The sequence below is a fragment of the Psammomys obesus genome, unplaced genomic scaffold, assembly GCF_907164565.1.
Source record: "Psammomys obesus unplaced genomic scaffold, mPsaObe1.curated_primary_1811, whole genome shotgun sequence".
Lineage (NCBI taxonomy): Eukaryota > Metazoa > Chordata > Mammalia > Rodentia > Muridae > Psammomys > Psammomys obesus.
Genome location: NW_026595981.1, coordinates 10,754,267 through 10,771,474, shown reverse-complemented (window position 1 = coordinate 10,771,474; position 17,208 = coordinate 10,754,267). Strand labels below are relative to the sequence as shown.

The following is a 17,208-nucleotide window of genomic DNA, read 5'->3' as shown; positions in this document are numbered from 1 at the left end:
TGGCTGGGTGGGAAGGCTGCTTGCCTGTGAATTCAACCCTTCTATTAAAAATTCCACCACAAAGCACACCTGGCTCAGTGGCTTTCCTTCAGTCCTTCAAGGCCTTCTCAGGGGTCTCTGGGAGGTGTAGGTGGAGAAAGAGGAACTATATTCGAGTCTTTCCCATTTACCATCTTTTCTGTTGTCAGCCGTCTCCCTGTCACCATTTAGTCCTCAACAGGAGGAGGGAGGAAATGAGAATTCAGGCTTGGTATGGTGGCATGTGCCTGCAATCCCAGCACTTGAGAGGTGGAGGCAGAAAGATCAAGGACTTCAGGGTTAGCCTTGGCTACAGAATGAGATAGAGGTCATCCTGAGTTACCTGAAACCTGGTCTCAGAAATAAAACAAAACAACAAAACCCCAAGAACTAGCTACCAGAGGCTTTCCAACTTTCACAAGATACCCAACTCTGGCGGACAGGATCTGTGTCTTTCCATCCTGAAAGAGCAGTGATTCCCAAGTGCCCTAAGATAAGGCCACAGGCAAGGGTAAGCTCTCTTCCCAGAACAACCTACCACAGGGCAGGGGCTGGGCACCTCTAGAACTCGGAGCCTCTGGTAACAGGCACGAATCTTGGAGATTAGACTTCAGTGAAGCTCTACCTAAATTCCAGTGGGAAGATTTTTCTCTCCTTTTCCTCCCAACATGGGCTCCCCGTCTCTTGTACACAGTGCAGGTGTGGGTGTTGGGAGACCCGAGGACTTTGCTCGGTGTTTGGAGAGGACCCTGACCCCAGCAACTCAGGAAGGGACACCAATTGCAGCGTGATTTATTGGACAAGACGTGCGCTTTTTGACATGGCCTCAGTAACCGCAGTTTCCTTCACTGAGCAGTACAGGGCCAGGGCACAAGGGCTTAAAGATAAGACAGACAAATTCTCCCCATGAGCCAATGGGGAAGCAAGGGGCAAGGGGAGGCCTCTTTTCCTTCTTCCTTCCGCATCACTCTGGGCCTCGGCTCACTCCCATCTTGGAGGGAACGGAGCAAGGACATCTGGCAGCAGTGTGCCTCGCAGCCTGAAGTGGGCTAGGGCTGGCATCCACCACAATGCCTGGTTGGAACACTCAACTCTCCACCCAGGGCCCTAAGATCTGGCCACTGTTCCAGCCCCCCTGTGGGTACCGTTAGAAAATACAAAAGCGGATCCGATGCAGGGCATCACGTGCAGAGAGAAGGGGCTGAGTTTCCGCAGTCTCTTTTGGCCACAGCCCCCACTGACAGGAGTGGCAGAGAGTGCCGAGGTGTTCTGGAGGTCTCTTCTCTTCCAGTCAGGATGAGTATCTGTTGTCACTAAGCTTAGGGAAGGTGGGATTGATGAAAGAGGAGCTGAGACTGAGAAGGGTAGGAGGACCAGAGGCGTGCTGGGGGAGGAGGGGCAGGGGCGTGCTTCTCCCAGCCTTTCTAGAGGGTAAGCAGGCCGGCCAGTCAGCAGCAGGCGGCTGGTGCCTATGGGAAGCCAGTGGGGAAGAGGCTGAGGGGCTGGCCCTCGTTGGTAGGGAGCGGAGACCGGTAGCCATCGAAGTTTCTCGGGATGCTGCCGCTGGTGGAGCCTGAGCTGTTACTCAGAGTCTCGATGCTTCCCTCTCGCTGAAGTTCTGCAAAACAGGAGAGGGCCAGGCTTGGTCAGAGTTGGCTGGAGATGGGGGCACACCCTGGGCCTGGTTGCTCACCGCAAAGCCCCATTGCAGGTCCATTTGTATTTTTTGCAGGGTGAGGCTTGTTCCCACCTGCTCTCCCTGGGGCCAGGTGGCAGCTCAGGCCCCACAGGGGCTTGGTGAGGGAGGAGAAGTCCCCATGGCTAGCAGACTCCAGTTTTTGACTTGGGTGTTTCTTTCATTTCAGGCCAGAAGTGTAATGGCCTTTGTAGCTGGCAGTGCTGCCCATGGGGTATGGGCCAGCCCCTGCACACACACTCAGGCTCGGCCAGCATTCTCCCTCAATTCCTTAGTGTGCACTGTCCAGGACCAGCAGGTGGCCAGAGGCCAGGACAGCGAAGAGACACAATCGGCAGAGGTGACTGTCCCTATTGCTCTTCTCCTGGCTGACCTGTCCCTGGAGCTCTCTCCCAGCTTAGCCTCCATTGTTTCCTTACTCACATCCACTTAACCTACCCGCTAACCAGGGTTGAGCTCTGTACAATGGGATCCTTTGCTTGGGAGAGCCTATTCCACTGAAGAGGTCCCCTGCTTGGCCCCTGCCAGCTCTCCACAGAATGGATATGCTGAGTTGATCTGTGGAGTAGCAAGGCCCACTGCCCTGGTCCCTGTACCTCCACACTGCTACTGTGGATGGCAGACAGACCTATCTTATTTAGCTATGGTAACCTTAACTGCCTCGTCCAGTCTTCATCCACAACAGTAACTGTGTGGGCAGAGGGCTGGGAGCAGGGTTCCCTGCTTGCTGGGTTCATTTCCTGGTTTCTAAGGTTGGTCAGTTCCTGCCCCTTCTTTGCTGTTTGCTGTTGGCCCTGAGATGTGGACATGCACATGACGGACAGTTTCTGGAGTCTTCTCCAAGCTCAGACGACAGCCGAGCCTCTTCCTCTGCGGGCTGCCTGCTTGTGGTTACAGAGTTTTGCCTGTCTACCTCAGGAGTGCAGGACCTCACAGCAGTTACTTGATGCACCAAGCAATATGTCACCTGGTATGGCGGCAGAGCTCAGTCTCCAGCCTGTGCCCACTCAGGCCCCTGCCACACACACATGCAGCACAGCTGGCTTTGGTTAGGGAGTGAGGGGCCATGGCCTCCACTGGATTGGCCATCACTGGCCAGGTACTCCCGAGCTCTGAAGGTCACACGATAGCACAAGTTGGGTGGTGGTGGCGGCGGCAGCGGTGGCGGCAGTAGCAGCAGCAGCCACAGGAAGGGCAGGGAAATGTAACTATGCCAGTCATGTCTGGGCCAGAACCCAGCCTAGACGAGCACACTAGGACAGTACAGACTCCAGCAGGTTGTGAGTGTTGTGAGTAACAGGAGGGGGCTGTGGACATCGGCTGAGGCACTGGCTGTGGTGCCTGGTCCCCCAGAGACACTGGCTTCCTGTGGGGGCCTTCGTCCTGGGAAGGCCATGAGATAACTCTCTGGGCAGAAGGCTGCTCAGATCCTTTCCTCCAGCTTGGTTTTCAGGTTTACCTTCATCTTGGGATGGGGTGATTGTGGCACTAGATGGGAAGGCTAGTGAGCAAAGGGGAGGCCCTGGGCATTAGTGCGCAAGCAGCAGACTCCAGTAGAGTCCCTCCTCACCCCTTCTTTCCCCACAAGCAAGCCCAGGAGTTTCCCAGAGAGACCCAAGGACCTGAGTGGCTTTCAGAGGCCCAAGCCCTCCTGAGCAGCCATCCTAGCACTAGGGGGCGCTGACAGCAGGGCCAGGAAGGGCAGGAGAGGAGCAGGCAGGAGCAAGAAAAGCTGGGGCCTCCTCAGGATACAGACCCAAGGAAGAGCGCCCCAGGTGAAGGAGCAGGAGAGGCCATCAGTAAGGGGAGAGTGGCTCCTTTGCCGAGCAGAGGGACAGAGCCCCAAGAGTCTTGATACAAAATGCAACATGTCCACACTGCCAAAGAAGCTGAGGATTCCACAGCCCAGGCCGAAGCTTGGCTCCCCACTGTCCCTCCCCCGGCAACACCCTCAGCATCACCCCCAAGCCATTGCTGACCCCGCCACGTGAGTCTGAGTGGACGCACCCCATCCATCAAGTGACATTTCAGGGACAGTTGCCAAGGGGTTATAAGATGGATTTGCTCTCTTGGAGTCCAGGCATGGCTGAGCAGCCTGGCCCATGCTTTCTCTTTGTTGCTTAGGCCTGGGAGGGATGGGGCTGGGCAGGCTTCCTCCGTGCCCCCGCATCCCGAGGTACCTAAGATTTTGCTGACTGTTTCCTTTCAACTTTGCCCTGGCTCATTTGAACTGGCCACTGGGTCCCGTGATCTCCATACTTATCCATTCAAAGCCAGAACACTGTACAGCACAAACCTCCTGTTATTCCTCTAAAGACTGTCACTCACGCCTTAGGGTCCCCATGCATAAACTCCCCGGCACTACCAAATGGCTGTTTACAGCTGCTGCCTCTGTCTGGCCTCACTGGTGCTTCCTGTTTGAATTAGGCTGCTGGGCCCCAAAATGCCTGCTCATCTTCCTAAGCTTTCCATGGGTGCCCACTCTTCTGTGAATCCTGATGTCAACTGCAGAGCCCCTAGGCCTACTGAATCCCACATCTCGACCCCTAGCTAGGCTCCTGGAAGGTTTCCAAGTGTATTATCCCCACAGGAGGACAGGCCCTGGGAGGGAGTGTGTGCTTCATCTCTGCTTCCCCAGTCGCAACCCTCAGGCCTGAGAAGTAACTTCTGGAATGAATGAATGATGTGGTAGGGAGTCACGGGGCCTTTCTCCAGCATGAACCAATTAGTGACAGAACCAAGGGCTTGGCTGGTCCTGGGCTGGTCTTTGGGGTTCTTTCTTATGTGTCCTCTATCGGACCCGCTCTCTCTCTGTTCCTCCAAAGATGCGAGAGTGAGAGTGTGTGGGACGTGAGCACGAAGGAGGGGCACATGGGGCACACTGTCTCCCTGCTTCTCGTCACCCCTCCCACCAGCCCTAGAAGCAATCGGAGAGTGGAAACGTGTGGCCTTACCTTCCTCCATCCCGAACGCATGCTTTGTTACTGTTGGGTTGTTCACGGACGCTGGGCTGTTGGCATTGTTTTTTTTTTCCTTTTTTTTTCCCTTTTGAAAAGAAAAGCATTGAGGAGTCTTTTTCTTTTTTGTCTTTGAGAGATATGGACAATGATCCAGAAGGACACTGATCTCCACAAGCAGGAGGAGAGGGTGGAGGGAGGCGCAGGGGTGACACTCGGGAAAAGGGCGGTCTTGCGTCGGAACTCTGCGGTCCGGGACACTGACATGCACGTGAGGCGGCGGGAGACGGACCAGTCATGGGGGGGCAGGCCGAGAGGCAGAAGTGTGAATCTTTCCGTAAGGGGTGGGGGAAGAGGAATCACACAGTAAGCATAACACAACGGCTTCTAGAAGGGGACACACAGGGACCTGTGGCCCATGCAGTGACAGATGGGGCCCCATGCAGGCAGGTTGCTAGGAAAGGGAGGGAGGCAGGCTGAAGAGGTTCCTGGGGGACCCTTGTGCATTTTGACATAGTGGCCCGGCTTTGGTTCAGCAATGTGCCCCTTAAGCCCCAACCCCAGTCCCACACTGTTCAACTCTCAGCAGTTTTCCTGCAGTATAAGTACACTCCAGGTGAAGCCTAGCAGAAACCAACCAGGGCAGGCAACTAGGGAGATTCTCCCAGCAGCATGGAGTCTGGCCCAGGGGCAGCTGGCTTTAAGAAAGCCTGTTCTTCCATGACCCCCCAGTTTTCCCCCAACAGGCCAGAGCCTAAGGAAGTGTCCCAGAAAAGCCTGGACTCAAACTGTACCCTCATATTCTCCAGATACTAGGTGACCCTGGAAGGTAGGAGTGATAGCCCCATGTTACAGACAGGAACACCAAAGACAAAGAGGAAGCCACGGGATCTGGGTTCACCCCAGAGGGAGAACTGGTACTGGGGCAGGCTGAATGCTGGACCCCAGTGCCCACTAGTGCCTATGTCCCCAAATCCCTACTGTTCTCACTAGGAAACAGGCTTGTCACCATAGCTGATCCCCAGTGGCACAGGCTGGGATGGGCAGGCCACAGGGGATAGGAGAGAACAGCAGGGGCAGCAGAGAGGAGGAGGAGGCCTCTTATTTCAGGAAATAAATAAGCTAAAAGTAGAGGAGGCCTTGTCTTCAGGTTGTCCCCCCCATTCCACACTGTGCCTGTCAAACTCCTAAGGTATCTGAAGGTCGAAGAGATGTGGCTGACCTCTCCGAAGGACTCTGGTTACCTGCACATCAGCAGAGGAACACAGAGAGGAGCCATAGTCAATCTCTGTGGAGACAGGCAGAGCCCAAGCATGAGTTTGTCCATGCCTGGCTCCTAGGAGCTCTACGATGAGTGAAGGGGTGTTAGGGGTGATGACAGCATGACTTTTCATGCATCAACTATTGTATCATGAGGTCTGGCTCCCCAGACCTCAGGAGGGAGACTTTGAGCACACCAGGCCTCAGTGAGACTTGGAACAGCGGAGCCTCAGTGGGAGGAAGGCTTCAGCAGAAGGCCAAGGTGGATTCTGCTTGGGGCTGGCTGCTCAGGTCTGTCTAGCCTGAGACCCTCAGAGGGCTCCTGGGTGGCACCGCAATGGTGGGGGGTGGATCACAAGTCTCCAGGACCCAGAAGGACCCTCAGGGACCTGCGAAGGCAGTGCTGTGAGTATTTGGAAGAGGGTACCTGGGGCCCAGGCTCCGCCTTGGGGCAGCCCAGGGATTTCCACCACAAAAGGATCAGCATCTACTGTCTGCCCCAGCCAGCCATGCTGTGTGCATGAGTGCCAGGATGCTGCTCATTAAACAGATTAGCAGAGCGCTTTTATTAGGTCCTGGCTGTAGCAGCACACCCTACTATCCTAAACTAACCACCCAAGCTGCCCAGTAGGAGTGGGCTCAGGCCTGGTGGGAGGAGGAGTCTGGCCTGCTGAGGCTCTGGCCACTTCCTTCAGTGGAGACTGTAAGCCTTCCCTAACTGTCTGGGCTGAGGCAGGTGGGTAGCGGATGGATCTACCTGGGACGGGTCAACCCGCCCAGAGAAGTTGTTGCGAGCACAGGCTCTGGCCACCTGTGTCCTGGGTGACTCTGGGTGGGAGCCTAGGGTTCTTGAGCATCAAGATGGCAATGTCTGTTTCATAGCCTGGCTGCAGGAATGAAATTAAATAATGCATGGAGAGTACGTCACCAAGTGCTTAAAGCTTCCAGTCAGCAAATGTGAGTTACTATTATTGTTGCAATTGAATTAGTCACTGTGATTATCCCCAGGACTTCAGGGACCTTCTCCAGCACCCCCCCCCCAAGGTGGCCCTGCCACCCAGGCCCCCACCAGCTCTGCCTCTGCTGGAGCCTGGGCAAAGATTCTTTCTTTTTAATCAAGAAATGGTTCAGAGAGGAAGATGGCAGATATGTGTTTACAGCTTTTCATTTCCTTCCTTTCTTCTTTCCAAACACACTCTCCCAAGATGGAGAATAAATTCCCAACCCTGTTGACATGCATTGATTTTTCTTCCCTCCTGCATCTACCTCTGAGTTTTCCCACATTAGTGGGGGCTGTGGTTAAGACCCCCTGCTTGGGATGTGTTTGGTGAGAGCTCAGCGCAGTGAATGAACTTAAGAGAGCCAGCCAAATGCCCAGTCTTGCTCGGTGCCTGGTGTAGGAAAGATCTGTAGAAAACAAAACTAATCTTTCAGTTCTTTTCTGCTTGAGGGTTCTTGGGTATGCTGGGTGGGGGGTGGGAGTCCTCTCATTAAGAAGCCAGACTGACCAGCTTTTTTTTTTTCCCTTGAAGGGATAAACAGTGAGGAGACCAGATGACCGCAGGGCAGTTACAAGTTAATCAAAACTGGTTCAGATGGGGTTGGTCCCTTGCAAGCCATTTTGTTAGCAAGAGGCTTGCACACAGGGCTTTAACTAACGAGGCAAAACAGTACAGAAAGGGAGGGGGGAAAGAGAGGAGGGAGAAAAGAGGGAGAGGGAACGAGGGAGGGGACAGAGATGCAGACAGACACACAGACAGACAGATAGAGACAGAGAAATAGAGAGGCAAAGACAGACAGACAGACAGATACAGGGGTAGATGGGAGGCTTGAATGCTTCCTAGGGCTGAGACCTGGGCAGCTAGCCCTGATGTCAACTGGGAGGTGGCTGGACCTGGCAGACATGGTGAGGGGTTGCTTGTCTTATCCAGCTCAGTGCCTGTACACTGCTGTTCCCACGGAGGATGACTGAGGAGGGAGAAGCAGTGGAGACAATGATGGCGTTGGCTGAAGTCGCTGAGACTGGGACAGTACCATCAGAGACCACACACTCTGGGCTGGAGTCAGCCTCAGCCCCCAGGGCCCTTTCTGAGGAGGTTAAAAGTACAGCAGCTAAAGGAAGCAGCAGAGAGGAGCCAGCTTTCCCTTGCACTTAGCACACAGTTTGAGGTTGGGTGCCTGGCTCCTCTGTGCCCTCTCCAGCCTTCCTTCCCCTCAGGCTTCTAAGCTGGCAAACATGCCAGTAGTTAAAGGGCTTCCTTTCCTAGGGAGGTCTGGAAAGGCCTGGAACCTAGGCTAGTGGAGCCTGAGAAGAGTCACCTTTCTCCTCCAGCAGGGTCTCTGGGACCTTGTCAGGCTTGCCTTCTAGAAGCTACAAGGCTGAGGCTGAAAAGGCTCCACCCATTCAGATCACAGGAATCCTGGTTTGGAGACGAGAAGCAGGGCTAGCTCTGGCCTGCTCTTATCTCTGGGGCTTAACACCTATGCCTGAACCCAGATCTCTGGCTGGCTGACGCCAGTCTTCTGGTATCTTACTACACACACAGCCTGGCACCCTGAGTGCTTTAGGAGTGCAGCCGCCTGGGGCAACAGAAGTCTCCTTCCTGGCCAGGTCAGCCCTCAGGACTCCCGTGAAGACACCTGCCTACTGCTCTGCTCAGCTTCTGTCCTGACTCAGATATACAGACCACCCTGAGGGAATGAGGCTAAGATGCCACAGCCTGTGCTGCCAGTGGCGAAGGTAGATCTCGGGTGTTTTCAGCCCGGGGGACGATGGCCACAGGGCCATGCATGGTGACTAGGAGCCTCAGCTATCACTGAGGAGAAACCCGAGGCCTGGGAGAACGCAGATGCTCCTGCTTATCCATGGGCTTCAGGCCCTGAGAGTGGTGAGCAGAACTAGGAAGGGGTGATACGCAGGGGACAGATGGACTAGCATGGCTCTGCTTTAGCTTCCAACCAGAAACCTGGCAAAGAGCCTGGGAACTTGGTTCTCAACAGCAGGCCAGTGTGGTACAGCACCACTGCACTGGGCGTGAGGCTGGCCAGAGGGCTGAAGCCCTCCCTGGTGGGCCCAGGGAGGGGGGGTGCATGGAGCCAAGAGATAGGTGCATTGGAAAACCAGAGGAAGGACACTAAAAGCAGGCGTGTGAAGAGGAGGGAGAGAAACTCGGGAGGGGAAGCGCTCTCAGGGGAGGCCTCCTGCAGCGCCCCATCCCATAGCCACACGGTGTCTAGCTTCTTGGCTGGAGCTGACTAAATGTGTCTATGCATGCACATGTGTATGCATGTGTGTGTGAGCGAGTGCGCACGTATGTGCAGGGTGGGGGTGGGGCACTGGAATTCCAGGCAGAAAGGATTACAGCATGGCCCCACATCTCCCCACATCAGCCTTTGAAGTGCCGAAGAGCAGCGTCAGGTCGGTGGGTAGGGTCTGTCATGAGCACTGCTTGTCTGTTTGGGGGCTGGAGTCTACCCACACAGGCAGGGACGGTCTTGAACCGTCAAGTATGGGTACTTGCATTACCTCGTTCCCAGCAAACCCACACCATCTGAACCTCCCTAAGTCTTAGCTTCCAAGGATAAGACAGAAGGACCAGCAACCCATGCCACATCGCTCAACACTCAGTGATCCCCCCAGCACTCACCAGAGTAAACTAACTCTACATCCTGACCAAGGCCAGATCCATCCAGTCACAGGAGACCGTGAGGGGACAGAAAAGGTGCGCTGACCTGGCTCACACTTCCCCTCCGAGGTGTTTGATGACTGGCTAAAGCCAAGCTTTAGTTAGCCCCAACTGAGAGTCACGAGGAGAAAGGGGGTTATGGGAGAGGACATCGTTCTGGCCCTAGTGCTGCCAGAGGGCTCAATCATTTGGGCAAGTCACTTGCATCTGCAAACCATGGGGGGAGGGTGTGCTCTAGAGATGTCATGAGGTGTGTAAGGCTGTCAGGAGACAGGGTGCCAGGGTCCCCAAGAAGTGCAATATGCATCAGTTATCTCTCGGAGGCAGGCTGAAGGAACTGGAGCAGACATGTCACCCAAGGAGGCCTTGATCCCATTTAAGGCTGATTCAGAGTTGAGCAGCATGACAGACGTATCTTTGGGGATAGAGGGTGCCAGGCCCAGTGCTATGGCCTGGCTTCTTGGTGTGGGGTCCATTAGAAGGGCTAGGAGGAGCCCTGTGAGGTGGGCATATGTGTCCCATTCCACACGGTCCTAGAGAGGACATAGGGATGGAAGCTCCATCCTAATAAGCCCCAAGACAGGGTACTTCCTGAGCTAGCCTCCAGTCTTGTGAGATAGCACAGAGCCTACAGGAGAGATGCTACATTTTGAATGCTGCTGACCGGTGGGGGCTGGAGCCACATCTGGTTCTCATTTAAACGTTCGAGTGTAATTAAATTTGCTACGATGCAGCGGAAGAGTTTGCTAAGATGTGGCTTACCCCTTTTCCATGAGGGCTAAGAAGTCACAGTTTTTTATTCCACCAGCAGCCTCGCTCTCTTTCCTGCCGAGCGCCTGCCCTAGTCTGAGAGGGCAGAGAGGCCTGTCCCATCACTCGTTTGTCTCTATTCTTCCTTCTTTCCTTGTCTGCTTCCTTCCTTCTCTTCCTCTTTTCCTTCCTTTGGCACAAGCTCTCGATGTGCTAAGGAGGCTGGTCTTGAATTCCTGGGTTTAAGGGATCCTTCCACCTCAGCCTCTGGAGCAGCCTGAACTATAGGTATGTCCCATCATGCCTGGCCCCCCCCCCCCCCCCCCACCTCCGCCCCCCCCCCCCGCTCCCCCCCCCCCCCCCCCCCCCCCCCGATCTCTTCTCTAGAATGCACAGGCCGAGGCTATCATTAGGTATGTGATACTCAGGAGAGCCTCCTGCCCCACCCCCACGCTGTCTGCCCACCTGAGAGGACCTGTGACTCAGCAAGTCTCCAGTGGGGCTGATGGGCTGGGGGAAGCTGGTGTCACCATTCCCCCGTGAGGCTCTTCCCCAGCCCCGAGGAGGCAGACACTGCCTGGTCTACTTCAGTGATGCCAAGCTCCTTCCCTCGGGAGATGGGGGAGGCCCTCTAATAGTGTGCGGAGGGAATCCCGTCTTTGTTGGATACCCTCATGATAGGATGCGATCGAGAGTGAGGATTCTCAAAGTGCAGGGGCAGGACACCCTCCAACCCTGTACTGGCTCTAGAGCCCAGGGCAGGAGGAGTAAGGCGCTTCCCAGACTCACCACCCTTCACTGTGCGACCCCAGGACTGTTGCGTGGGGTTGCCCTTCCCCAACTCTCCCTGCCCTCATACAGGAAGGAGGCATCCAAAAGGAGCCTACCAGAAGAAAGCAAGAGTGAGGTCTGAGCAATCAAAGGAACGCGCAGGGCCTTTATCTGAGAGTGTGGAACAGCAGGGACAGCAGAGTCCGAGGAGACTCCCCGTTCACTTCCACACCTTCAGGTATCTTCCTTCCCAGGCTCCCACTCAGGACCTCTCTGCAGCAAACAGAAGACTCTTGGGATGGCTATTTCACCGGCCTCCCTTCCCACCCGAACATCTTCGGTTTATAACATCTTTTTACTAGGGATTTATGACTTTCGTGGTAATGGGTTCCATTCTATTTCCTCTGTGCCGATATTTCTAATCATTATGATGCGGGCTTTATGAGTGTTTCTTAGTAAGTGAAGGTATTCTTTTTCCCTTTTGAAGCAGACTGTCCTGTGAGTTACTGACTTGCTGTGCGTGTGGGTGCAAGCCAGAGACAAGTGGGAGGGGATGACAACGGTAGGGGCTGTGCAGAATCTAGATTTAAAAACAAAGCTGTGCTGAGGTCCCTTTGAAACTCTTGGTTAACCACCATACCGAAGCCTCACTAACAGCTCAGGAGCAACTAGAGCCACGCTCAGGCACAGGTGGCGTTTGTGGCCTGGACAGCGCTCACCTGGAGGATGGGTATGCACACAAATACCCGGGTGTTTGCCAATCCCAGTCTTTCTATGGGAGTCAACTTCACTTTTTGGTGGCATTTAGGTTAGGCTTATGTGTTTGGTAGCCTTTTTATTGATGAATCAAGTTTTAAGGAAACTGACTCGATTCCCTATCCAGTGGTCCTATGCTAAGTCTGACAAAAGAAATACATCAGAATAAGGCCTCTGTGGCCCCTGTTAGGGTCTCAAGCTGTGCTGTAGAGCCTGTGCGCCTGCGCCATGGCAGGGGCGGGGGCAGAGTCTCACTTAGCAGCGGGTGGGGCCACCCTTCCCTGACTGCAGCCCAAGCTGGGCTGATGTGGCTCTCTCCCTCTTTGTGCTGGTCTCACAGACAGGCTGCTGGTGCCGGGCCCTATTCATTATTCAATTCAGCTGGCTCGGAGGAGCCTTTCCATTTGCTCCTCCAGGAGGGATAACAAATCTAGAAATGCAATTCCACTTTGGTGTATTAAGATATCGATTTGCCTGCTGAGCAGAAGTGCATTTGTTCTGCCAGCCCTCCTGTGGGGAGGAAGGGGTTAACCAAATGTTTATCACAAGGCTGGCTTCAGAGTTGAAAGTAATGTGATCAGTAATGAATTTTGTGTTACATTAGGTTGTATAAATGGACAGACAAGCGCAGACAACAAGTGGCCAGGAGTCGGGGCTAATCTAATGATGTAAAAATAGAGACAGCACCAATTATACCAGGGGCCAGCTCCAGGCTCCTGCAGGGACTGCAAATGAATAGGTACAAATCAAATTACTCCCTAATAGACGCACTACAAGAGGGGCAGTCAATGGTAAATGCATTAGAGCCCAGTGACCTCTCTGCTCTGCACAGCAGAGTCCCAAAATTTGACTTCCATCTTCAGAGTGGGGGGCAGGGAGTGGTGCTCTCAAAGAAACTCTTGTTGGGTGAAAGATGGCCACCACTCCTCATCCCAAACCAGTCAGTCCCCTGCAGAAGAGACCTCCTATCCTAGCTGACTTCCAGTGCTCCCCGAAGCCTGAGCTCTGGGGGAGGAGAGACACCCATGTGAGGGACATTGGAGCAGTGGGACCAAGCCTTCTGTGTAGGCAAAGACAGGAGGTTACATACCCAAACACTTCATAGCCATGTGCCTCTCGGGGATGCTGTTTTTTACTGCTACGTCAAGGGCTGTGTCTGCATTGGAAATAAAATAGTTCTTTAAAGCGGATCATACAGTGGACCTTCTAAGAGTCTAACAAGAACTGAGGTCAAACTGAGCAGATACCAGATCTGGTCTGACTCCTGATAGCTTTGCAGGGAGAGTTCTGGGGTCTTTTCCAAGGTCTGGCACATCTAGATTTTTCATTAGCCGAAGCTAGCAATCTCTACCCCTTTCTTCTTCCCCAGTCTCCACAGACTGACTTCTCCTACTCCTGCCTGCTGCTGGGGGGTTGGGGAGGGAAGGATGAGGACTAAGCTTTTGGGAAGTGCCTCCAATTTTCTTCCATGGTTCTATAGATTTCGACACCAGGCCTGATGTCCAAGGCTGCCTGACAGTGTGCTGGGCTCTTCTGGGAAGGCTTGTGGAGACACACTCAGAGCTAGTCCTATATTCTCATCGTCAGCTCTTGATGGCTTGGGGATGGTTAAAGTATGAAACCAAAGAAGCTCTAAGTCTTCCAAGGACTAGTTCAAGCTTCATGGAGGTGTGGGCGCAGAGGCTTGGTTTACCCTCCTCCCCCAGCCACCCTAGGCCAGCACCACACAGTCATTCGCAGAGTGGAGATGTCATGTCAGTTGTGGCCAGCTGGGGGCTGGAGAAACAGGGAATGTGCCAATATAATGGGCATGGGGGAGGGGAGGGCGTAGAATGGAAAAGTCATCCTGAATAAATGAGGTGACTGGAAGTGAGTCTCCCCAAACTTGATTAAATGCAGAGAGGTGAACTGTAAGCTACTAAGTTACAAGAACAAGACATATATGGGGGATGAGGAAGGGGACAGCTATGAAAACTGCAGGATCTCACCACAGACTTAAAGCTATCCTGGGCAATGGGGCTTGCAGGCTCCTGGGGCCAGGAGTCATGCAGGAAGAGCAGGCAGCAGAAAAATCACCCAAAGCTAGACACCTGCCTAATGCCCTTGCTTTGGGCAATCCAAAATGTCTCACGTTTAATGCAGTCAAGGGTCATCTCTAACCTTCCTTTTCTACAGATGGTCCTGTTTCCTAGCCTATGGCTTCTTGCCATCGGAGAAGCTGGGGAATAAGAGAAGGTGAGTACCCTGTTGGCAGTGCTCTACCTTGCTGGGACCTCACACCTTATGAAAGGGCCAGTGATTAAGGGTGAAATCTGGCGGCGGCGGCGGAGGAGGAGGTACCAAGAAGAATCCTCCCTTGGGTTAACCATTTACCCATTGTGATGATCCCAGGGAGGCCCCTGGCAACTGTCCTGCAGCCCTCCACCCTTTGCCCAAGCTGGCACACGTTCCACTGCCACTTTCCTTGGTGCAACACGTAGAAAGAGTCACCTAAGAGGCCACACTGGCATTTCCTCTTTGTTGACAAGAAACAGCATGCCACGCCATGGGCAAGTAGGCCATGTGTAGAGAAGCCGACCAGCCCTGGGCGTCCACCGTGGCCCCTCCACGGGGGCAGCTCCAGAAGGGGCAGAGGACAGGGGCAGGGAAAGCAAGCTAGCTGGAGTCAGATCTAAGACTAAGACTTGGCCTGGAACTAACAAGTGTGTCTTTTAAGCACGATAACTGTTCCATGGCTTTGGCTGCCTTTCATTTACCTCTCAGAGGCCACAAAAACCCAATCAGTCATTCAACAAACATTAACTGAGGCTCAGCTTGGCATTCATCCCAGGACTGGGCAAGGAGAACTGGTAGCTAAAGGTAACAAAGATGGATCAGATTGGGTCCAAGGAACAAGAACTGGGTCAGGATGCACTCATGGCAATATGGATAAGGGAGGAGCAGAAAGGACCCACGGAGCTGGCCCTTTCCTGAGTGGCATGTAGAAAGATGTCAGCCTTGGCTCCTTGATGGGAGAGTCCATAAGCTGCTACAGAGAGGTTCAAGGAGACACATGTGGCCAAGGAAGGAGAGTCAGAGGAGGAGACTGTGAGTTTGGCTGAAAGAAACGACCATGTTGCAGGGCTGTCTACTTCCAGGGGACCAACTTGCTGGCAGAGCTGGAGAGCTAGAGTCACATGCTTACAGAAAGAGGTGGGGGGAACCTCAAGTGGGATGAGGAAGGTGGGTCAGGCAGGAAAGGCCTAACAGACATTTAAAAAAAAAAAACAAAACATGGCAAGATCTCAGTTGAGCTATGAAGACAGCTTGCATTTTCAAAACAGGGAAGTGACCTTAGCCTCCCTGAGGATGGGGACCCCTTCCTCTATGGGGGTCCCTATTTTGAATTAAAACACGGGTCACATTCTGAGCGGGTGAGACTGGCATGATGGTCAGAATGGACACTTCTATTTGAGAAATAATATTTTCTTTGGTGATGCTGGAGACTGAACTCAAACTCAGAACTCTGCGTACCAACAATGAGTTACGTCCTTGGCCATTTTAGTGCCTTGTTTTAATTCCTTTTTAAAAGTTATTTCAAGAATTTTGTCTCTCGCCTCCGGAGCTGACGAGAGGGGCATCTAAGAGAATTTGGATGAGAGGCCTGTGGCACAGCGGGAGTCTGCAGCGCAGGAGGCCTCTCCGCTGTTTAGAGTGATGGGAGCGGTACAGACTGCTGGCTGCAGTGTCCAGGGTGTGCATGTCACGAGGATGGGAAGTCAGTGCTCCCTGTATTTCCTGTTTCACTCCTACTAAGAGATGAAAAATTAAACCCTGAGAGGAAGGGACCGGCCACGTGCTTCCCTCCATTTCTTGAATCCAGATCTCACCACAAGACACTGATTTTTCCCAGCGCAACAGCTGGCGCTGGGAACTGAAGGGTCTCTCAGGACTTGGCCTTTGCTCCTGGTGGAAAATAGCTAGGACGAGGCGCTGGGACACTGCTGGGACACAGACGGCAACACAGTGCCACCCTTGGGGCCACAGTCACCCACAATCCCACAGTTGTGCTCCCCCACTCTACAGGCTGCTTATGACCTGCTGGTGGGAAAGGGCTCTACATGGCAGCCCTGGCCTCTGGGAGCTACCCTCTTCTCCCACCCTTAGCAATCAGGGCATCTGTGGCTGGAGACCTGTGTCCCACAGCAACTCCCGTTTTGGACACTTGGTTCCCCCTCAATTCCCCCCCCCCAACATGGTGCTATTTTGAGAGGTGCCCAGCTACAGGAAGTAGTTCTTTCTGCTTTTCCATCCTCCAGGAGGTGAAAGAGCTTCTCTACCGTACACAATGACTACCAAGACGCTCTGCCCAAGCAACCACTGGCTGACCCCTCTGAAACCATGAGTCCAAATGGATCTCTGTCTCTAACTTGTTCTCCAGGATCTCTCACAGCAGTCAGAAAACCAATACAGTGTGATGATTAAGTTTATGAATTTCAAAGTCTCCCAGGTCCCTCTGGGCATGTCTGTGAGGGCGTTTCTAGGTAGGTTTAGCTGAGGAGGGGCTCTTCCCATGGTCTGGGGTTCCAGGATGAATGAGAGGGAGAAAGCAAGCAAGATCAGCATTCACCTCCCTTCCACTTCCTGACTGTGAATGTAACCTGACCAGCTGCCTAATGCTCCCATCACCACACCTTCCCACCATGATGGATGGGGCTCCTTCTTAAGCCACGAGCACCAATAAATCCTCCTTGTCTTTAGCTGCTTCTGTCAGGATTCTGTCACAGCAGTGAGAGCAGTGACTAACAGAAAGCTGTGGCTAGGGAGAGGAGCCCTAGCTAGCTCGCTTCAGTTTACTAACAGGCCCTGGTAGGAGCCAGAGAGGAACAGACCACGGCTCAGCGCCATCACCTCCCCCCCCCCCCCCCCCCCCCCCCGGCTTCTAAAAATTCCAAGAAAGGAATTGTGGCTCACCTATTCTCACTTAGTCTGGTGGGGATGCGACAGCTGCCCAGAGAGGCAGCCTGCCTGCTGCAACAGCAGAGAGGGCCTCGTTGGTGGCCACTGAGAGAACACACTGAAAGCATTCCTTCTGTTTGTTTTTGGTTTTGTTTGTTTTTGTAAATGCCATAGAAGGAAAAGCCCAGGGTCCATACAGATAAAGCAGAGGAGAAGGTGCAGATCCCTGGTTAAGTCACCTGGATGAGAAACAGCATTTTTCAAGGGGCCTGTTGCCAAGGGGAAACAGGCAATGATGGGTTAGTACCAGAGAAGCTCAGAGTCCTTGTTAAGAGAGAGAGACCCAGCTAGAGCTCATTGGGTTAGATGGACCACT

The 17,208-nt window shown here is 53.6% G+C and overlaps 1 protein-coding gene across 1 annotated transcript in view; it reads right to left on the bottom strand.

The window, feature by feature from the left end:
- Positions 1-794: 794 nt before the first annotated feature.
- Positions 795-17,208, bottom strand: part of Bcas3 (BCAS3 microtubule associated cell migration factor) — a 440,143-nt gene continuing 423,729 nt past the window's right edge. The window contains exons 26-27 of the mRNA XM_055619572.1: positions 12,985-13,050; positions 795-1,636 (exon numbers count right to left, since the gene is read on the bottom strand). Coding sequence (XP_055475547.1) covers positions 1,488-1,636; positions 12,985-13,050 — 215 coding nt within the window. The 3' untranslated portion in view covers positions 795-1,487. The remainder of the gene's footprint in view (positions 1,637-12,984; positions 13,051-17,208) is intronic.